Genomic DNA, 15,224 nt, shown 5'->3' with positions numbered 1-15,224 from the left:
AGAGTGCAGGTGACGACTCACAAACTGTGCCAAGCGCTGTGAAGACTTGATCCATGGCACCCCTAAAAGTAAGCTCTGGTTCTTTGGTCCCTCACCTCACTCATACCCAGCCCCACCTCTAGTCAGCTCTGCCTTCGAAATACCTTGTCTCTATCTCAGTTTGGGTCATCTGTTTCCCTACCACGACCTGGATGGATTTGAAGAGTCTGCTCAGTTTTGCATCCCCTTCACCACTGGTGGTCTAAGCTACTTGCTCAACTGGATGACACCAGCTTAACTGGTTTCCTTTTTTCTTGCCAGCCCTCCAGAAAAGTCAGCCAGAGAAAATACTAGATCACCAGTCAGATCACATCAGGCCCTTGCTTAAAACCCTGACCTGCACTTGGACTCAAACCAAACTCCTCTCCACATCTGACAAGACCCTGCAGGATCTGCCACTCACCTTTGCACACAGGTCTCTTAGCTGGAACTCTCACCATCTCACCACTTGATCAGCTCCTGTTTCAGGTCTCACACACATCCCATCGTCAGAGACCTCCCCTAGGACAGTTATCTACCTGTCACACTCCCTTTTATCACAGCACCCTGCTTACTTTCTGAGATCATTAACACTTGTAACTAGTTTCCTTGCTTTCCACACAAGAATCTAAACTCCTAAAAGGGATGGGGGTCAATGTCTTTCTAGGAAGCTCACTGTAGAACTCAAAAATAGCCAATATATTTGTGCACTTTCTAGAGGGCAGGTGCTGATCTAAGCACTTCCCATAAAATCCTCAAAGCAACTCGCAAGAGATGATGGCAATGGACTTCCCTGGTGGTCCAGTGGTTAGGACTCGGCGCTTTCACTGCTGGGGCCCCGGGTCGATCCCTAGTGGGGGAACTAAGATTTCACATGCTGTATGGCACAGCCCAAAAAGAGTCAGCCAGCCAGTGAATAAATGGAACAGGGATCCAAACTCAAGGCAGACCAAGTCTAGAGCCCAAGGTCTTTACCCCGTAGTATGCTGTATTCCAAGAACCAGCAGGTTCAAAAAGCTTAGCAGAATGAATGAATGGGTATGCATGTGTTGCTAGGAGGAAACTTGAATCAGCCCCAGAGAACTCCAATTCTGGGAACACTGAAACAATCAACTGCGCCACCTCACCTGTGATTAGGTTAGCAAGGCCCATCAGGTAATCAGAACAAATAAGATCACTGCAGTACTAATGTAATCAGGCAATACTTTCTGAAGCTGGGGCAGACCAGATTCCTGGTCTGGATTCTACTAAAGCCACAGCTGGTTCCAAGTGCAGGGAAATGCCACACTGGTGTTCCCTGATACATCTTCTACTCGATCAATCTCCTCTCCATTGCTGCCCCTATAAAATCTCTCCCACAACGATGGTTCCTGCTATCTTCTGTTTAAAAGAAAAAGACCAAAAAAAGAAAGTATTTGGAAGTTAATTATCAAGTTATTTAGCATTGGGATTGGAATTTTCCTCAACTCTCCATCTGAAGGGCTGGCATTTATGGTTACCAATTTTCATAGGAAGCTTTTTTTGTTGTTGTAGTTTACCACTCATCCACCTCCACCCACACATCCCTGCCAAGCTGCTGACTCTTGACACCGCCAAGAAAACCAAAATGAGGCCTCACTGTTCTTCATACCACCAGCCTGAGAAGCCACATCTATCCCTGAGGCTCTGCACATGAAGATGAAACAATGAGATAATTGGGTAAGTGACTTTATTAGAGAAAGCCAAGATGACAACACACTTAAGAGTTGGCATTGGGGCCCTTCTTCTTGCCAAAGGTAGGCACAACGTTGACAAAGCGCCGGTTGTACTGCATACGCCTCTTGGCCCGGCCCGTCTTCTTCTTCTTTTTCTCTTGTTTGGCCACCTGGGAAAAGGGAGGGATGATCAAACCTGGGGTGCCTCTTCCATGCCTTCCCTCAGGTTCATCGCCAGGAAGGGAGAAAGCAAACAGGGCAAGGGCCAAGGGTTTTGGCTTAGCTGTGCCACAAGACAACGAAGTCCAAACAACACCACTAATACTCTCACTTACCTTCGGTGTCTGACCTCTTACTTTCCCGGCTCGGGCCAGGGAACCATGGACTTTACCTGTGATAGGAAAGGAGGACAGCAAGCAGTTAGAACAAGAAGGCCCCACCCAGCAGAACCCTTTCTCCCTCAACTCAAGTTTAAAGGCAAGATGGGCCCAAACAGGGAATGAAAACAAAGTCACAAAGACTTGAAATCTAAGAATGTCTAGTCTGGTACATTCTGGGGTGTCACTTCAGAATTTTCCAACTACTGACCTTAAGGCCTAAAGAGCACTTTGGAGATCTGGTCCGACCTCCTGATTTTAGTGAGTAAATTAGGACACAGACAAGGGTTTTATCTAGTAAGTGACTGAAATAGAATGACACTCTGGCTCAGTCTCCCATGGACCTCTCAAAAAGTTCGTTCTGAGAGATGTAAACAGGAAGAACCACCCTGGACTGAGCACACACCCTACACCCATGAGCTTACAAAGCAGTTCAAAACACAGACCTCCCCAACTCACCTCCAAGCATGCGGCCGGCTACTTCCAGAGTGCTCAGAGCCTCCACCCCACACTGGCCCAGGGTAGCCTCATCCTCTAGGGGTGTGCCTGCCATAAGCAGGACTTGATCTTCTGGAGCGATGCCCTCCAACGAGGCTACATGAGCCTACAGGGAAAAACGAGACTCAGCGTTCCCGCGGCGGGCGAGGATGAAAAACACAGAAGACCCCAGGGAGCACCACGGAGCCTTACCTTGATCTGGGCGACCGTCTCCTGGACGGTCACCTCGAGAGTGTGTAGCTCCTGGGCGCGGACAAAGAGCTGCATGTTGGCGACTGAAAAAAAAAAGGGGGGGTGCTGTTAAGAGAAAAAATACTCTGGGCGAGAGGAGAGTCAGAAAATGGGTGGCAGGCCGGGGACGACGGCGCCGAAAAGTAGGTGGTCTCGGGGTCTCACGTGGGTAAGGCCGGGCCTGCCAGGGAGGTCGGACGGGGACTGGCCTGGCCCCCAGAGCAGCCCTTCTTCCCCCGTTTTTCCCGCGTCCTCTAACCTCGCGGCCAACCTGCGAGCCCTTCGGATCCATCCGTGGCACAAACCTTACCTGAACCGCGGATACCGCTGCCGCTACCGCGAAGATGGAGTCGAGAAAGAGGAAGGAGCTAGGGCGGGTACGGCCTCGTCGCCTGCTGCGTGTCACGTCACTGCTGAGCGACCGACAAGGCCTCTGACTTTTGTACCGCCCTAGGCCGCCTGGCTCCGCCTCTTTGTGCTTTGCGCAGGCGTTCTCTCGGTCCCGGGGTGGGTGGGGGTGGGGTGGGGGTGGGCGCCGGGCGAGCCGGAAGGGGCGGGACCAGGTTGGTTGCGCGCGCAGAAAGCGAGTGTACGGGGGAGTTCAAGATGGCAGCCACCATGTTTCGGGCTGTGCAGCGAGGCTGGAGGATCGGTGTCCTGCCGGGCTGCGGGCTGCGGCTACTGGTGAGAGCGCTGACCCAGAAGCTGGGGGCAGAGGGCTGGGTGGAGGCTCACCGTATTTCTTGTAGTCTAAAAACCGCGTCCCTATCTAGGGGGCACTTTTCTGGAGCTCAGATAAAAGATTGACAGGGAAGGTGGCAGGGCTTGGAGCGCGTTTCGGAGTGTGGGGCTTGAAATATGATTGGAGGACAACTTGAGTTAGTTGGAACTGGGAGGTGCTGCACATAGACTCTCGCTGCCTATTTTTTTGAAGGGGAAACCGTACCAGAGTGTGGGAATTGGCCCCAGATCGTTGGCGACACTTCTGAGAACCTAGGACTCACGATATATAGGCCACTTCATCTTCTCATTCTCATTGTAACCCTGGGGCCTATCAGGAGTCCAGGGTATCTGTTGGGAGAAGTATAGGAGGACAGACTCCGGAATGTGACCTTAAGTAGATTGTTTGCTAATGTCTTAATCTTTCTTGGATGTACACCGGGGGGTAATAAAATACCTGACTTGTCGAATTAAGTTGTAAGCGCTTAGTGCCTGGTGGTGTCCATATGAGGCCGAAATATTCCAGGTGAGGGAGGGTCACATCGGATGAGTGTGAGTGGGAAATTTTCACGATTGCTGAAAGAGCCTAACCCAGAACTAGAATATTTCAGTAGAATCTTCACAGGAAACTTTAAAATACTGAAGAATGCCGTATTGGTCACACTTACGGTTACCCAGCTTTTCAGATGTATACACACACTTCTCATTTGAGTCCCACAAAAATCCTGAGAGAGGCAAGCCCTTCCGAGTTCCTGAACTTCTTTTTCAGACCCACTTGTACCCTGCACTCTAGCAAACTGAAGTCTGGTGCTTTCCTACGTCCAGCCTTTTATATTTATACTATTCTCTCTGCTTGTCATGTTTCTTTTTTCTACTTAACTGAAGTTCTCTCTATTCTGGGGTGGTGGGTGGGGCGTGGGGGATGGGTAGGCTGATGGAGAGATTTTTTTTTTCCCCCCCTCGGAGCCAGACCCAGGGGCCTCCTGATTACCCCAGCTTCGTGGAGTCTGTGGATGAATACCGTTTTGTGGAGCGCCTGTTACCCCCCACCAGCATCCCAAAGCCCCCAAAGCATGAACATTATCCCACTTCTAGTGGCTGGCAGCCTCCCAGAGGTGAGCTGGGTGATGGGGATGGCTTGAAGGCTGCAGGGAAACATCCCCCTACCTAGAGATCTATCTGCCCTGGCTGAGGCTCTGTACTCCCCAGAGGGTTCAGGACTTGTGTTGAGATCTCTCAGAGCTAGCATCTGTCTTACGTTCAACAAAGGGCCAGGGATCGGAGACCTGTTTGGCTAGTACCCATCCATCCACACTACTGGGGTGAGGGCTTCCCATGTGGGAAAAGTGAAGCATAGAGAGAAGACCCAAGAATTTGGACCCCCACCTCCACCCCCGGCCATAATTGAGAACACAGCTTGGGAGGTGGGCAGTTCTGGGTCCAAATTTGGCTTTGCTGTCTATTGCCAGTATGGTTGAGTTAGTCACTTAGCTTCTCCCAACCTCAGCTGCAGCAAAATAGAGATCATCTGCTCAACACATAAAGCATGTCATGCAGAGCCCAGCCTGTGGTAGGTGTTCAGTTCTTATAAACCCCCATCCCTTTGTGCCAGAGATTGATTTTAGCCTCCCCTACCCAGTGGAGAAGGGCAAGGATTGGCTCCAGAGGGGGACTCAAAGATCCCGGGAGGCATAGCCCTGACCTTGTTTCTTCTTGAGCACCTTCTGGTGCCAGGCCTGTGCTGGGCCTTGAGGTACCAGGGTGAACAAGCTGGTCCTGGCTCTAAACTTAGGGAAAGAGCAGGTCTCCTGATCTGAAGTCTGGAGGTGGCTTTGCTGTTAGGTTCACTGACCCCCTGCACACTCTGAGGAGAAAGGCTTTGGCTGAGGTGAGATGAAGTCTGGGAACATTTGACTTATCACTGTCCCTCTCTGTCATAGACCCCCCACCCAACCTGCCCTACTTTGTGCGACGCTCTCGTATGCACAACATCCCAGTCTACAAGGACATCACGCATGGAAACCGTCAGATGACTGTGATCCGGAAGGTGGAGGGGGACATTTGGGTAAGTGGGTGGGTGGGTCAGGGTCCGGTTCTGACCTTTCAGGGCTGAAGGGATGGGAACCCTCTAGAGGGAAAGGTCTTACCAGGCCTGATTCATCATCTTCCCCCAGGCCCTGCAGAAGGATGTGGAAGATTTTCTGAGCCCGCTGCTGGGGAAGACACCTATCACCCAGGTCAATGAGGTGACAGGTACCCTTCGGGTCAAGGGCTACTTTGATCAGCAGCTCAAAGCCTGGCTTCTGGAGAAGGGCTTCTGAAGCCCAGCTGAGCAGCCTGCACGACCAGCGTCCCCCTGCGGCTGGAGTGCCGGGGATCTCAGGACGAGGGGAGTGGCTGTTGAGGCAGCTAGGGGGAAGGGGCACAGAGACCAGGGCTGAGGGCCTTGGAGCAGGCCTTGTTTGCATAAAGGAGGAAATGGGACTGTATAGGTGCCAGCACGGGGGGAGGGCTGTCTAATATTGGAGACCCACCAGGAACGGCCAAGCTAGGGGGGAGCATTAATTCCTCCGCCCCCCCACTTTGGCGTGTTCCTGCTTTCCCTTCATTGGAGCTCCTTGGACTCAGCTATTCAAGCTGTAGAGGTGATTGACTGCCCCTCTGTTGGAAGCAGTAGCCCAGCCCAGTTTACGGGAGGGTAGCACAGGGCAGACCCATTGGGCACATTCCTTCCTTGGCCCGCAGACCCTCACTGCGGCAGAAAAATCCCTGAGCCCTTGCTCTGGGTCATACCTGACTTGGTAGAGGCTACAGAGAACACAACACGACTCAGACGTGGGTCCTGGAGGTCTTCAGTTCCAACTGTAGTGCACGTCAGCCCCTTGGCTCATTCCTTTTACCCATGGAGAGGCAAAAAGGCCAGTTACCTCTATTCCATTCCATATTAAGAGTTGGGTCTGACTGGGTTTCCAGCTCCAGCAAATTAAGTGATTAGCTTTAGCTGGTCTGCCCACAAGGGGCTCCTTGAGAGCTCCTAGCAGCCCAGCACAGGGCCATCCTTCCCAGGTTGCTGACCTAGTATCAAGGCTGGACAGGGGGTTTGCAGGCAGGAAGATGCTGACCTTTTGTCCCTGCCATCCCATCCCACCCCGGCCAAGGAACCTTCACACCTGCCCCATCCTTGGGAGTCACAAGGGCCAAAAGCCAGAGTTCCCACCCCATCTCAGCAGCAAGCTGGCTTAAGACAGGGTTCAGAGCCTGGCTCCCCTACTTGCTCTGACCTAAGGCAGGGTACTTAACCTTTCTGGGGTTCAGTTTCTTCATATGTAAAATGGGTATATCTTTCTAATACCTTAATATTCAACATTGTGCCCAAAAACAGTGCTGGCTTGTGTAAGTAAACCCTCACTCCTGGAGATTCCAGGCCACTCGAGTCTACGGCCTGAGTTAAGAAAAAGGAGCATGGCACACTGATCCTATCGCACCAGTTCCACCAGTCATTAATGCAAGTTTTTATTTGGCTGTATATACAATTTAAGCTATTAAAATTTGTACAATATTTACAAATTAAATAATCATCTGAAACTGTCTCCAGCAACTCCTGTAACACAACACTGAGGGGCAAAAGACAGGGGCAGGCAATGCCTTGGCTCCTGTCGTCCCCACCTGGCCCAGAGCCTTTTCTAAACTGGAAAGACAGGGAGCTTGGCACTCCTGCTCCCCTTTCCTGGGGTCAAGCATTCAAATTCAAAGACAAAATTTAAGCCAAAAGACAATAGCAAGGAAGTAATTCCAATTCTTCTAAACTCAAGCAAAATTCTGTAAGTTAAGAAGTTGCCTTCTGTAGGTTCTGGGGCTTGCAGTGGTTCAGAAGCAGACACAAGAGCCCTCAGCCTAGACTGAGGTTGCACAGTGGCTGCTGGGTGAGACCAGGGACAGTCTCACCTCAGACAAACTGCAGGGAGAAAAGGGCCTGGGGGGGAGGGGCAGAGCAGGGCCCTTCAGTGCTGCCGGCCTGCTTCTCCACCCCAGACACTCCTTTCCCTGAGCTGTGTGGTTGCCAGTAAGACATGGAAATGCCACAGGGCACAAGGGGCACAGCCACCACCACAAAGGGCTCCTGGGGAGTTCGGGTAAGAAAACGACATCAGTACCAGTCTTCGTGGGTGGGCCCGGGAGCAAGTTCCTGGCCTACCTCCAGCCCCTTGAGTCCACACTTGGGAACAGGAGCTAATACTGTTCGGCACTGCAGCGTGACTCCACACACAAGGGGGGCTCGGAGGGGCTCCCCTTCTCCCAGAAAGGGACTGGGTGGGTCAGAGGGCTTCTCAGACACTGCACCTTTCTGTCTTCGTGGCCCCAGCAGAACACAGGGCTGAAGGGTTGGAGAGGAGGGCTGGAACTGACCCAAGATCCCCATGGCTGCCTGGGACTGTAAGGGCTGGAGTCAACTGGGGCCTCAGGCCTCTTTCCACTTGGTCAGATGCCACCTCCTCTGTGTCAGAGCTGGGGGTTACTACTCCCTGGTGCAGAGAGAGAGGGAGCTGCCACTTGGTGGCAGGACGTGTTCCAGCGCGGACTGCTCAAGAGTGGGGGCAGGGGCCAGGACTGGGGCAGTGTCAGTGGGCAACAGGGGACTCCAACTTCTGCAGGCGACGGCGGCGGAGCTCTGCTGCGTCAGGCTCCCCATCCTCAGGCAGCTCCTCGGTGCCCGCTGACTCAGGAGCTGGGGACAGAGAGGTCCAGAAGCGGAACCCAGAGAAGTCCCCTGCCCCACCCCACTGTAGGCTGACCGCAACTACCTGAAGGCTTTTCAGGTTCAGGGGCTGGTGGGGAGGCTCCCAGGGATGGGGTGGTGGCCTCAGAGCTGGGGGTGCTGGTGGAGAAGGCAGCAGCGACAGCTGTAGGGGCAGTCTCCTCAGTGGGGTTGGCTGAGGTGGCAGGCCGGGGGGGCCTAGGAAGAGAAGGGACAAGAGGAGGGCCTTGGCATCCTGGCACGACTCGAGAGATTCTGCCCTCCGTGAGCCTTGTGGGGTGCACTCCAGCGCCGATGTGCCTCGCAGCCCCAGTGACGCAGACACGACTGAACACATGTTGACTGATTCTTGGAATTCTATACCACAGATTGATTGTAAACCACTTGCGGACAGGGACCGTTGGCCTTGTTCACTGTTACACTGCAGGGTTGCCACTCTGAGATGCCAGGCACCTTCTAGAGTACCAGCTAAGACAGTGCACTGAATAACACAAAGCACGCAAGTCTCAGACTCAAGCTCCCCTCCAAGTCTGTACCGACATTGCTGGGTGCCAGCACTTTGTCTATATCCCCTGCGAATAGGAATTAGAACTCTATTCAAATAAGGTAATGGAGGTCACAGAGCAAGTGAGTAATAAGATCAGGACTTGAATTCGGGCCAAGCTGGCTCCAAGCGACTTTGTATTTGCTGTCTCAGATCAGGGGCAGTGATTCCCAGTCAAAGTGTCGCCCTGTGTCAAGAGAGTATACGTGATTAAAGTACTGGGAATTATATACGAGGACAAGATTCAAGGATAGCTCTCTGATAAACACCACTCCTCCTCAGATCCAGACAGGCCTTCTGCAGTGGGAAGATAAAAAGGAATCAAGAACCCCGACACCTTGGGTGTGCCTACAGATAGAATGCCCGAATCGACACGTATCACAGGGTGGCAGGGGACAAAAAGGCCCAGAACCACTGCTGGGGGCCTTCTCTCGGCAGCCCCACACCCCTGCTGCCCACCCTGGCCCCCGTGTAGGCATACCCGAGGGAGGCGAGCACGGTGAGGTACTGGTTGATCTGCAGCATGGCGGCATCCAGCAGCGTGTGGATGTTGCGCAGGCTCTGTAGCCGGGCCTCCAGGTGCTGCCGCTCGTGGCCTTCCAGAGCCCGCAGCTCCTCTGGGGTCAGCCCAGCAAAGCCGGCAGGAGGCACAGGCATCGGGGGGAAGGCTGGAGAGAGAGAGAGGCTCAGCCTGGGCTGCCTGGGCCTGACACCCCCACACCTCCCAAAACAACCCCACGAGCGGCCCAGCTTACCAAAAGGTGGAGGCAGCGGCATGCCCATCCACGGGGGAGGGAAGGGGAAGCCTGGGGCAGGGCCAGCGTCAGGGGTGGAGGCCGAGCCAGGTGCTGGGGCAGAGGCAGCAGAACCAGCTGTGGTTGTGGCTGCTCCACTGGGCCGAGAAAGGGCTGCGAAAGAGCAAGAACAGGAAGTTAGTCCGTGCTGAGGGGCCTCTGCTTCCCTTCCTTCCACCGCCCTGGCTGGCGTGCTACCCAAAAGACTCACCTGCACTGGTGGACGGAGGGGCCACAGCGTCTCCAGAGCTGGGGGGAGGTGGGACAGGAGGAAAGGGGCCCATGGGGGGCCACAGCGGGAACATGCCTGGAGGGAAGGGAGGCAGGAGGCCCTGGGCGACTGCAGAGAGAGGACGGGGTGGTGAGAAAAGGTCCAAACTGAGATAGAGCCAAATCGCAGGCAAGGGACCAGGTATTGGGGCTCTGTCCTCTGCTCCCACAGGCCCTCTCTGAGCCCAGCACGGATCAGACATGACGGCAATCATCTGCGTCTCTTCCCGTGACCAGCCCCCCGGCCCCAGACTGAGCTTCGAGGGCAGGGACTCTGATTCACCTCCGCATTTCCCACTCCCAGTCTGGGGCGAGAACCCAGCAGTGTGCTGGATGGCCAGATGAGTGCCACTCACAGTTGGGGGGCTGGGGCAGGAGTGGTGGGGGGTGGGGGGCAGGTGGTGGCCCCTGATCCGCAGGCTCAGGGGGCGGTGGTGACTGGGTCGGCAGCGACGCCCGAAGGACATCCATACGGCAGGTGGGGCAGGTCTGCTGCCGCTGGAACCAGGAGCGCAAGCAGCTGGGGGTCAAGACCAGGCAACAGTTAGCAGGTGCCTCGGGGTCTGCCTTCCAAAGCCGCTCCCTCATGTGCAGGCTGCTCAGGGCATCTCCACCTGGTGTGGAAAATGTGGTTGCAGGGCAGTCTCTTGGCACCAGTCACCATCTCTTCTCGGCAGATGATGCAGACGTTGTCCATCGCCTGGAGTTCCTCTGGGGTGGCGTCTGGATACCTGGTTAGGACAGACCAAGGACACGTCAAGACCAGAGCTGGAGGCAGGGGCACCTGGGGCACAGCCCGGGCGAGCAGCTAGGACACGCCCACTTACAGTGTGTTCATGTTGCGGATAGCTCGGCGAGACATGATGGCATCTGTCACAGCTTTCTTGAACTGCCTGAAAAGACAGTTTCAGTAGAAGGAGGGAGACGGAGGGGAGGGGTCAGAGCTGTGGCAGGGCAGGGCTAGGCTCACCTCATGGCCAGGTACATAGGCCGGATGGCAAAGAGAGGGAAAGTGTGCACCTTGATCATGATGGTCATGAAAGCCATGTACAGCAGAACCTTGATAAAGCCTGGGGGCAAGGGGTGCAGAGAGTGGCAGGTCACAGGGCCTGGTAGGCAGGGCTGGGGACACTGGTGCAGGTCAGGAGAGGTCCAGGCCTGTCTCACCTGTAAACAGCTCCGTGTAGAGCATGTACACGGCCTTATTGTCCCAGGGATTCTCGCTCTGGAGGTCCACAGAGTGCAGCACGTACTTGATGAAGATGGTGAGCACCATAGTCATCAGGATGGCATACTGGGGGTGGGGGGGTGGACATATGAACACAGGCCCCGGGCTCCAGCCAAACCGCTGTCCCCAGGCCTGTGCACAGCGGAGGGCCACGGTACAAGCACAGGCTTGGACACAGCCGGGGTCCTCCTAGCTTCTCCACTCACTAGCTAGTGTGACTTTCAGCAACTCGTAGACCTCTCTGAACCTCAGTTTGCTTGTCTGTAAATGACAGAATTAACTGTTCCTTTATAACAACGTTGTTTTGCTGATTGAAAGAGATGCAGGTCAAGTGCTCAGCACAGGGCCCGGCATACAGTAAGCGCTCAACAGACGTGAACTGTTGTCACTGGACACGTTCTTCCTCTGCTGGGGACACACCTCCCCAGCTGTCCATCAAGCTAATTCCTTCTGTCCATCGACAGCCAGCTCCTCTGGCATCAACTTCCAGGAAGCCTTCCCTGAGCGCCAGGTCAGGGCTCCTCCTCCACACGCGCCTTTCTGCGCCGTCCCCGCTCTCCTAGGAGTGCGTAGAGGGCAGGGGCTGGGACTGACTGATGGCTGCTCCTTCGTGGCCCACACGGGCTGGCCACAGAGCAGGTGCTCGATAAAGGTTTGTCAGGGCACAACAGTGCCACCTTGGGCTTGTCCTCCCAACCTCCCAAGCCAGTTTTACCTCAAAGCCAAACACCAGCTGCACAGAGGCCCCACGGGTCAGGATGCTGTGATAGGCATGGCTGACGAAGAGGAAGTCCAGGATACCCAGGAGGAACATAAGGGCTGTGGGGACCCCCCAAATGGGAGGTTGGTGGGGTCAGCCCAGGGCCTGACAGCCACTTCCTGCTCTAAGACAGCTCCCACCCTCAAGCCCACCACGGCCCTAGCCATCTAGTCAGGTGGGTACACTCCACTGAACCCGGCCCCCTGGGAACTCCAGTTCTGCCTAGGGGTGGCCCAAGCTCCAGGTGAGGAGGCAAAGAGCTAAGGGGCTAGGCAGTTGAGAAGCCCTGGAGTGGAACAGGCAGAGATGATGCAAATTAACTTCCTAAATTATCTTTCCTGTACAGCTGAGGGCCGAGGGCAGCCTGTGCTCTACGGTACAGGTCCATGGTTAGTGACTTTTCATGTTCCAGTCCTTCATGGTGCCTCTTCTCCCTCCAGCTCCCTCCTCTCCGCTCCCATGGGTCTCACTCACACACAATGCGGCAGTGAAAGAGCCAGGAGATATTGGGGCTGCGTTCCATCTGAGGCAGAGGAGAGAGGGGGCCCGTCAGGAAGGCTGGGGCTCACTCCATGTCCCCAACCCAGCCATCACTCCACAAGCCAGCCCTCTGTCTGCTCCAGAGAACCCCCCGACCCAACTCACAAAGTCCACACGGTCCTCAGCCAGCCAGTGAAAACACTTGAGGAAGAGAAGGAGAGTGAAGAGTGCCACAAAGCGGGGGCTAAAGTCATCCCGAAAAACAGTGAAGGCCAGACAAGTCTCAGTGACAGCATACCAGGAACGTTCCAGGAGATGCTGCAGGTTGGGCAAGGAATGATGTGGAACTCAGACACTCTGCTTGCCCAGCTCCCTGCCCCTCACCTTTGGAGCCATGAACATCTCACCTCCATCTCTGCTGCCCTCAGCTGTCCAAAGAACACCTTGCCCATCACCTTGCCCAAGAGGAAGACAAGGACGAAGGCCTGGATGTACAGGACCTAGGAGTGAGGGGAGGCTATGGTTTGAGGTCACTTTCTGCTTTGCTCTGTCCGGGGCTCATCACTCAGGAGCCTCTCCACATCCCCATCACAATTTGTTCAAAGTTAGGCCTGGCAGCTACTTCACTTGTCTCCCACTTACCTGACCTTTAGCCCCACCCCTGTCTCAAACAGACTCCTCCTTCCCTCCCAGGGAGTTCCTCCCTCCCTGAGCCCTGAACTCACTGCCATGCTGGGGCTAGACTTGGTCAAGTACACCACGGTGGGGTAGAACTGGTGCTTGAGGTAGTAGGCATGAGCCACCACGGCCCCGGTCAGCGCCAGGCTGGCCGCCATCATCACGGCGGTGCGGAACATTGCCCTGGCCTAGGGACCTGCGGGGGGAAAGAACGGTGTGATGCCCAATACTGTGCACGCCTAGCACAGTGCCTGAGACGCAGTGCCAGTAAACAGGAGAAAGAAAAGGAAACCTCACTTCGTCCTCACCATCATCGCATCAAGAATAGCATATACTCCCCCATTTTACAAATTAGAAGACTGAGACTCAAAGGGGTTAAGTGATCACACTGACGCAAGGCCAGCAGCCTGGGTTAGTCTGGTTTCAGATCTAGGGCTCTTTCCACGCCGCCTGCCAGACCGCCGCCTCCAGGGAAGAATGAGGAAAGGCAGCAAAGTCGGAGGAGGAGGGAACTGCTCCCAGTGTCCCTAAAGTGACGGTGATGGAGTGGGATGCAAAAGCAGAAATCTCCCGCAGCGGGAACGTGCGGCCTGGACCGGGAGAAGCCAAGGCGCTGGGGGGCGCAGCCGGGCAGGCGACAGCGCCGGTGACAGCTCCGCCAGGGTGGGCAGCTCCGACGCGCGCCCCGCGGGAGCGGGCGGGGTACGTCAGGTTGGAACCCTGGCGCTCCCCAACCCGCGGGGCAGTGTCAACTCGGGGCACCGGAGAAACGGCCGACCGTCAGGATGCAGGGGCAGGACGGAGAGGGACCCGGGTCGCCTCCACGGTCGCGCACCTGTAAACGCCAGGAGCTGCGAGCGTCGCAGACGGGGCCGAGACTCTGAGAGCGGCCGCGCGGGAGCCTGTCTACGGCCAGATGACAGGCCGAAAGCGGGCGACGGGGCTGAGGGGGCGCGCCGACCCCGGAGATCTGAAGGGGAAAGATCCAGGTCCCGACTCCAACCCCAACCCGGGACCGACCCCGGCCCCGGCCCACTCACCAGGTGCCCAGCACCGCGAGCCCGCTCAAACCCCGCGACTGCGGAGGCGACTCCGATTAACAACACTCCCCACCCACTGCGAGCCGGAACTTCAGGAGTGAGACACCTCACTTCCGGCGGGGCGGGGCGGGGAATGGATCGTACCAAGTGCCGCTTTCCCTTGCCCGCGCAGCGCGCTCCGCGCGGTGCCGGGAACAGTAGTCCCACCACCCAACTGGGGTTCGTGCTCACGGTTCTAGCGACAGATGGGAGAGGTGGTCTAAGCGGAATAGGCAATCCGGAGAGGATTACAGACTCCCTATTTATTAGTCACAGATGGTATCGTCTCCACCTCTGAGTGGACTCAACCTAGCGGAGGACTCTGAAAGCGGCTGGATTGGGGGGGGGGGGGCCTTGTGCGGTCCGTACCATTTGGAGGGGTGAGTATGCAAGGAACAGACATTACAGGCCTAAGAGAAATAAAGTGTCTTAGAGACTCATTCCAGGGGGATTCACAACAGTTTGACAAATCAGATGCTTTCTAAGAGAACTGGATTCAGGAAAGAAACATATGTCTCCTCCTAGATCACCCCCAAGTTGTGTGGGAGTGAGTTGGGTCCCCGTGGCTGCTACTGATTGCTCGAAATAGAGTTACGCGGACCAGTAAGAAAAAGAAAGGAAAATCGCTGGCCTATCGAAAGAGAAAAGCAGGTGAGCGGTTGCTAGGGGCGGAAGGTAGCGTTGCCTAGGGCTGGGTCCAACCCGGGTGGGCCGAGAGTAGAAAAGGCGCAATCCGTGGGCGGGTGTTCCGAGTCTGCCCCAGGGGACGTTTGTTGCACTCTGAGGGGGAGCTGTGCCTGGGACTGAGGAGAAGGCAGACCTTTCATTCCGGCTAATCTTGGGATGGGAGTGTTCTGTGCAAAGGGATGGATTTCAACGTCGCATGCCCGCACCCCTCCCCAAGCCTACAGCTTTGCTGTCCTTATATCATTCATTCCTGGGCCGTAGGCGCAGCTCCCCCTGGTCTTTGGCTGTCTATGTCTGTCTATGTCTGCTTCGCAGCCAACCCAGTCGGCTCGTTGACAGAATGGAGCTAATGCACCCACTTTGTGCCTTGCGTTTTCCTCCATCATCTAATTTAATCATCAGTCACTAAA

The 15,224-nt window shown here is 55.5% G+C and overlaps 3 protein-coding genes across 4 annotated transcripts; 1 reads left to right on the top strand and 2 right to left on the bottom strand.

The window, feature by feature from the left end:
• Window positions 1-1,709: 1,709 nt before the first annotated feature.
• FAU (FAU ubiquitin like and ribosomal protein S30 fusion) lies at window positions 1,710-3,252 on the bottom strand. Its single transcript, XM_079929622.1, has 5 exons — window positions 3,129-3,252; window positions 2,780-2,862; window positions 2,549-2,693; window positions 2,048-2,103; window positions 1,710-1,882 (listed from the first exon to the last, which is right to left on the bottom strand). The coding sequence occupies exons 2-5, from the start codon at window positions 2,852-2,854 to the stop codon at window positions 1,757-1,759; spliced, it is 402 nt and encodes a 133-aa protein (XP_079785748.1). The 5' UTR covers window positions 2,855-2,862; window positions 3,129-3,252; the 3' UTR covers window positions 1,710-1,756.
• A 152-nt stretch (window positions 3,253-3,404) lies between these two features.
• MRPL49 (mitochondrial ribosomal protein L49) lies at window positions 3,405-5,869 on the top strand. The gene is made up of 4 exons (XM_079929908.1): window positions 3,405-3,502; window positions 4,509-4,653; window positions 5,479-5,603; window positions 5,713-5,869. Exons 1-4 carry the CDS (start codon window positions 3,425-3,427, stop codon window positions 5,857-5,859), a joined length of 495 nt encoding a protein of 164 aa, XP_079786034.1. The 5' UTR covers window positions 3,405-3,424; the 3' UTR covers window positions 5,860-5,869.
• A 2,172-nt stretch (window positions 5,870-8,041) lies between these two features.
• On the bottom strand, window positions 8,042-14,178 carry SYVN1 (synoviolin 1). Of its 2 annotated transcripts, XM_079929907.1 has the most exons (16): window positions 14,089-14,178; window positions 13,096-13,244; window positions 12,778-12,870; window positions 12,536-12,688; window positions 12,365-12,413; window positions 11,846-11,949; window positions 11,070-11,196; window positions 10,873-10,972; window positions 10,730-10,795; window positions 10,517-10,633; window positions 10,259-10,422; window positions 9,844-9,972; window positions 9,594-9,746; window positions 9,320-9,506; window positions 8,341-8,492; window positions 8,042-8,264 (listed from the first exon to the last, which is right to left on the bottom strand). In XM_079929907.1, the coding sequence occupies exons 2-16, from the start codon at window positions 13,225-13,227 to the stop codon at window positions 8,158-8,160; spliced, it is 1,833 nt and encodes a 610-aa protein (XP_079786033.1). In that variant the 5' UTR covers window positions 13,228-13,244; window positions 14,089-14,178; the 3' UTR covers window positions 8,042-8,157. The 2 variants fall into 2 exon arrangements, with proteins under 2 accessions (XP_079786033.1, XP_079786032.1); XM_079929906.1 differs by having other exon boundaries at window positions 9,320-9,746.
• Window positions 14,179-15,224: the final 1,046 nt, after the last annotated feature.

Source organism: Stenella coeruleoalba, assembly GCF_951394435.1.
Source record: "Stenella coeruleoalba genome assembly, chromosome: 8".
NCBI classification, from domain to species: domain Eukaryota; kingdom Metazoa; phylum Chordata; class Mammalia; order Artiodactyla; family Delphinidae; genus Stenella; species Stenella coeruleoalba.
Note: the sequence above shows the minus strand (reverse complement) of the source record. Positions and strands in the feature narration are given on the sequence as shown.

Coding starts and splice junctions, on each gene's coding strand:
- FAU (XM_079929622.1), bottom strand. CDS start 2,854: ATGCAGCTCTTTGTCCGCGCCCAGGAGCTACACACTCTCGAGGTGACC. Junction 2,694..2,779: donor AGACGGTCGCCCAGATCAAG/GTAAGGCTCCGT, acceptor TTTTCCCTGTAG/GCTCATGTAGCCTCGTTGGA. Junction 1,883..2,047: donor TAAGAGGTCAGACACCGAAG/GTAAGTGAGAGT, acceptor CCCTTTTCCCAG/GTGGCCAAACAAGAGAAAAA.
- MRPL49 (XM_079929908.1), top strand. CDS start 3,425: ATGGCAGCCACCATGTTTCGGGCTGTGCAGCGAGGCTGGAGGATCGGT. Junction 3,503..4,508: donor GCTGCGGGCTGCGGCTACTG/GTGAGAGCGCTG, acceptor CCTCGGAGCCAG/ACCCAGGGGCCTCCTGATTA. Junction 4,654..5,478: donor TGGCTGGCAGCCTCCCAGAG/GTGAGCTGGGTG, acceptor TCTCTGTCATAG/ACCCCCCACCCAACCTGCCC.
- SYVN1 (XM_079929906.1), bottom strand. CDS start 13,227: ATGTTCCGCACCGCCGTGATGATGGCGGCCAGCCTGGCGCTGACCGGG. Junction 10,796..10,872: donor CCTATGTACCTGGCCATGAG/GTGAGCCTAGCC, acceptor CTGTCTTTTCAG/GCAGTTCAAGAAAGCTGTGA. Junction 9,973..10,258: donor CCTGCCCCAGCCCCCCAACT/GTGAGTGGCACT, acceptor CTCTCTCTGCAG/TCGCCCAGGGCCTCCTGCCT.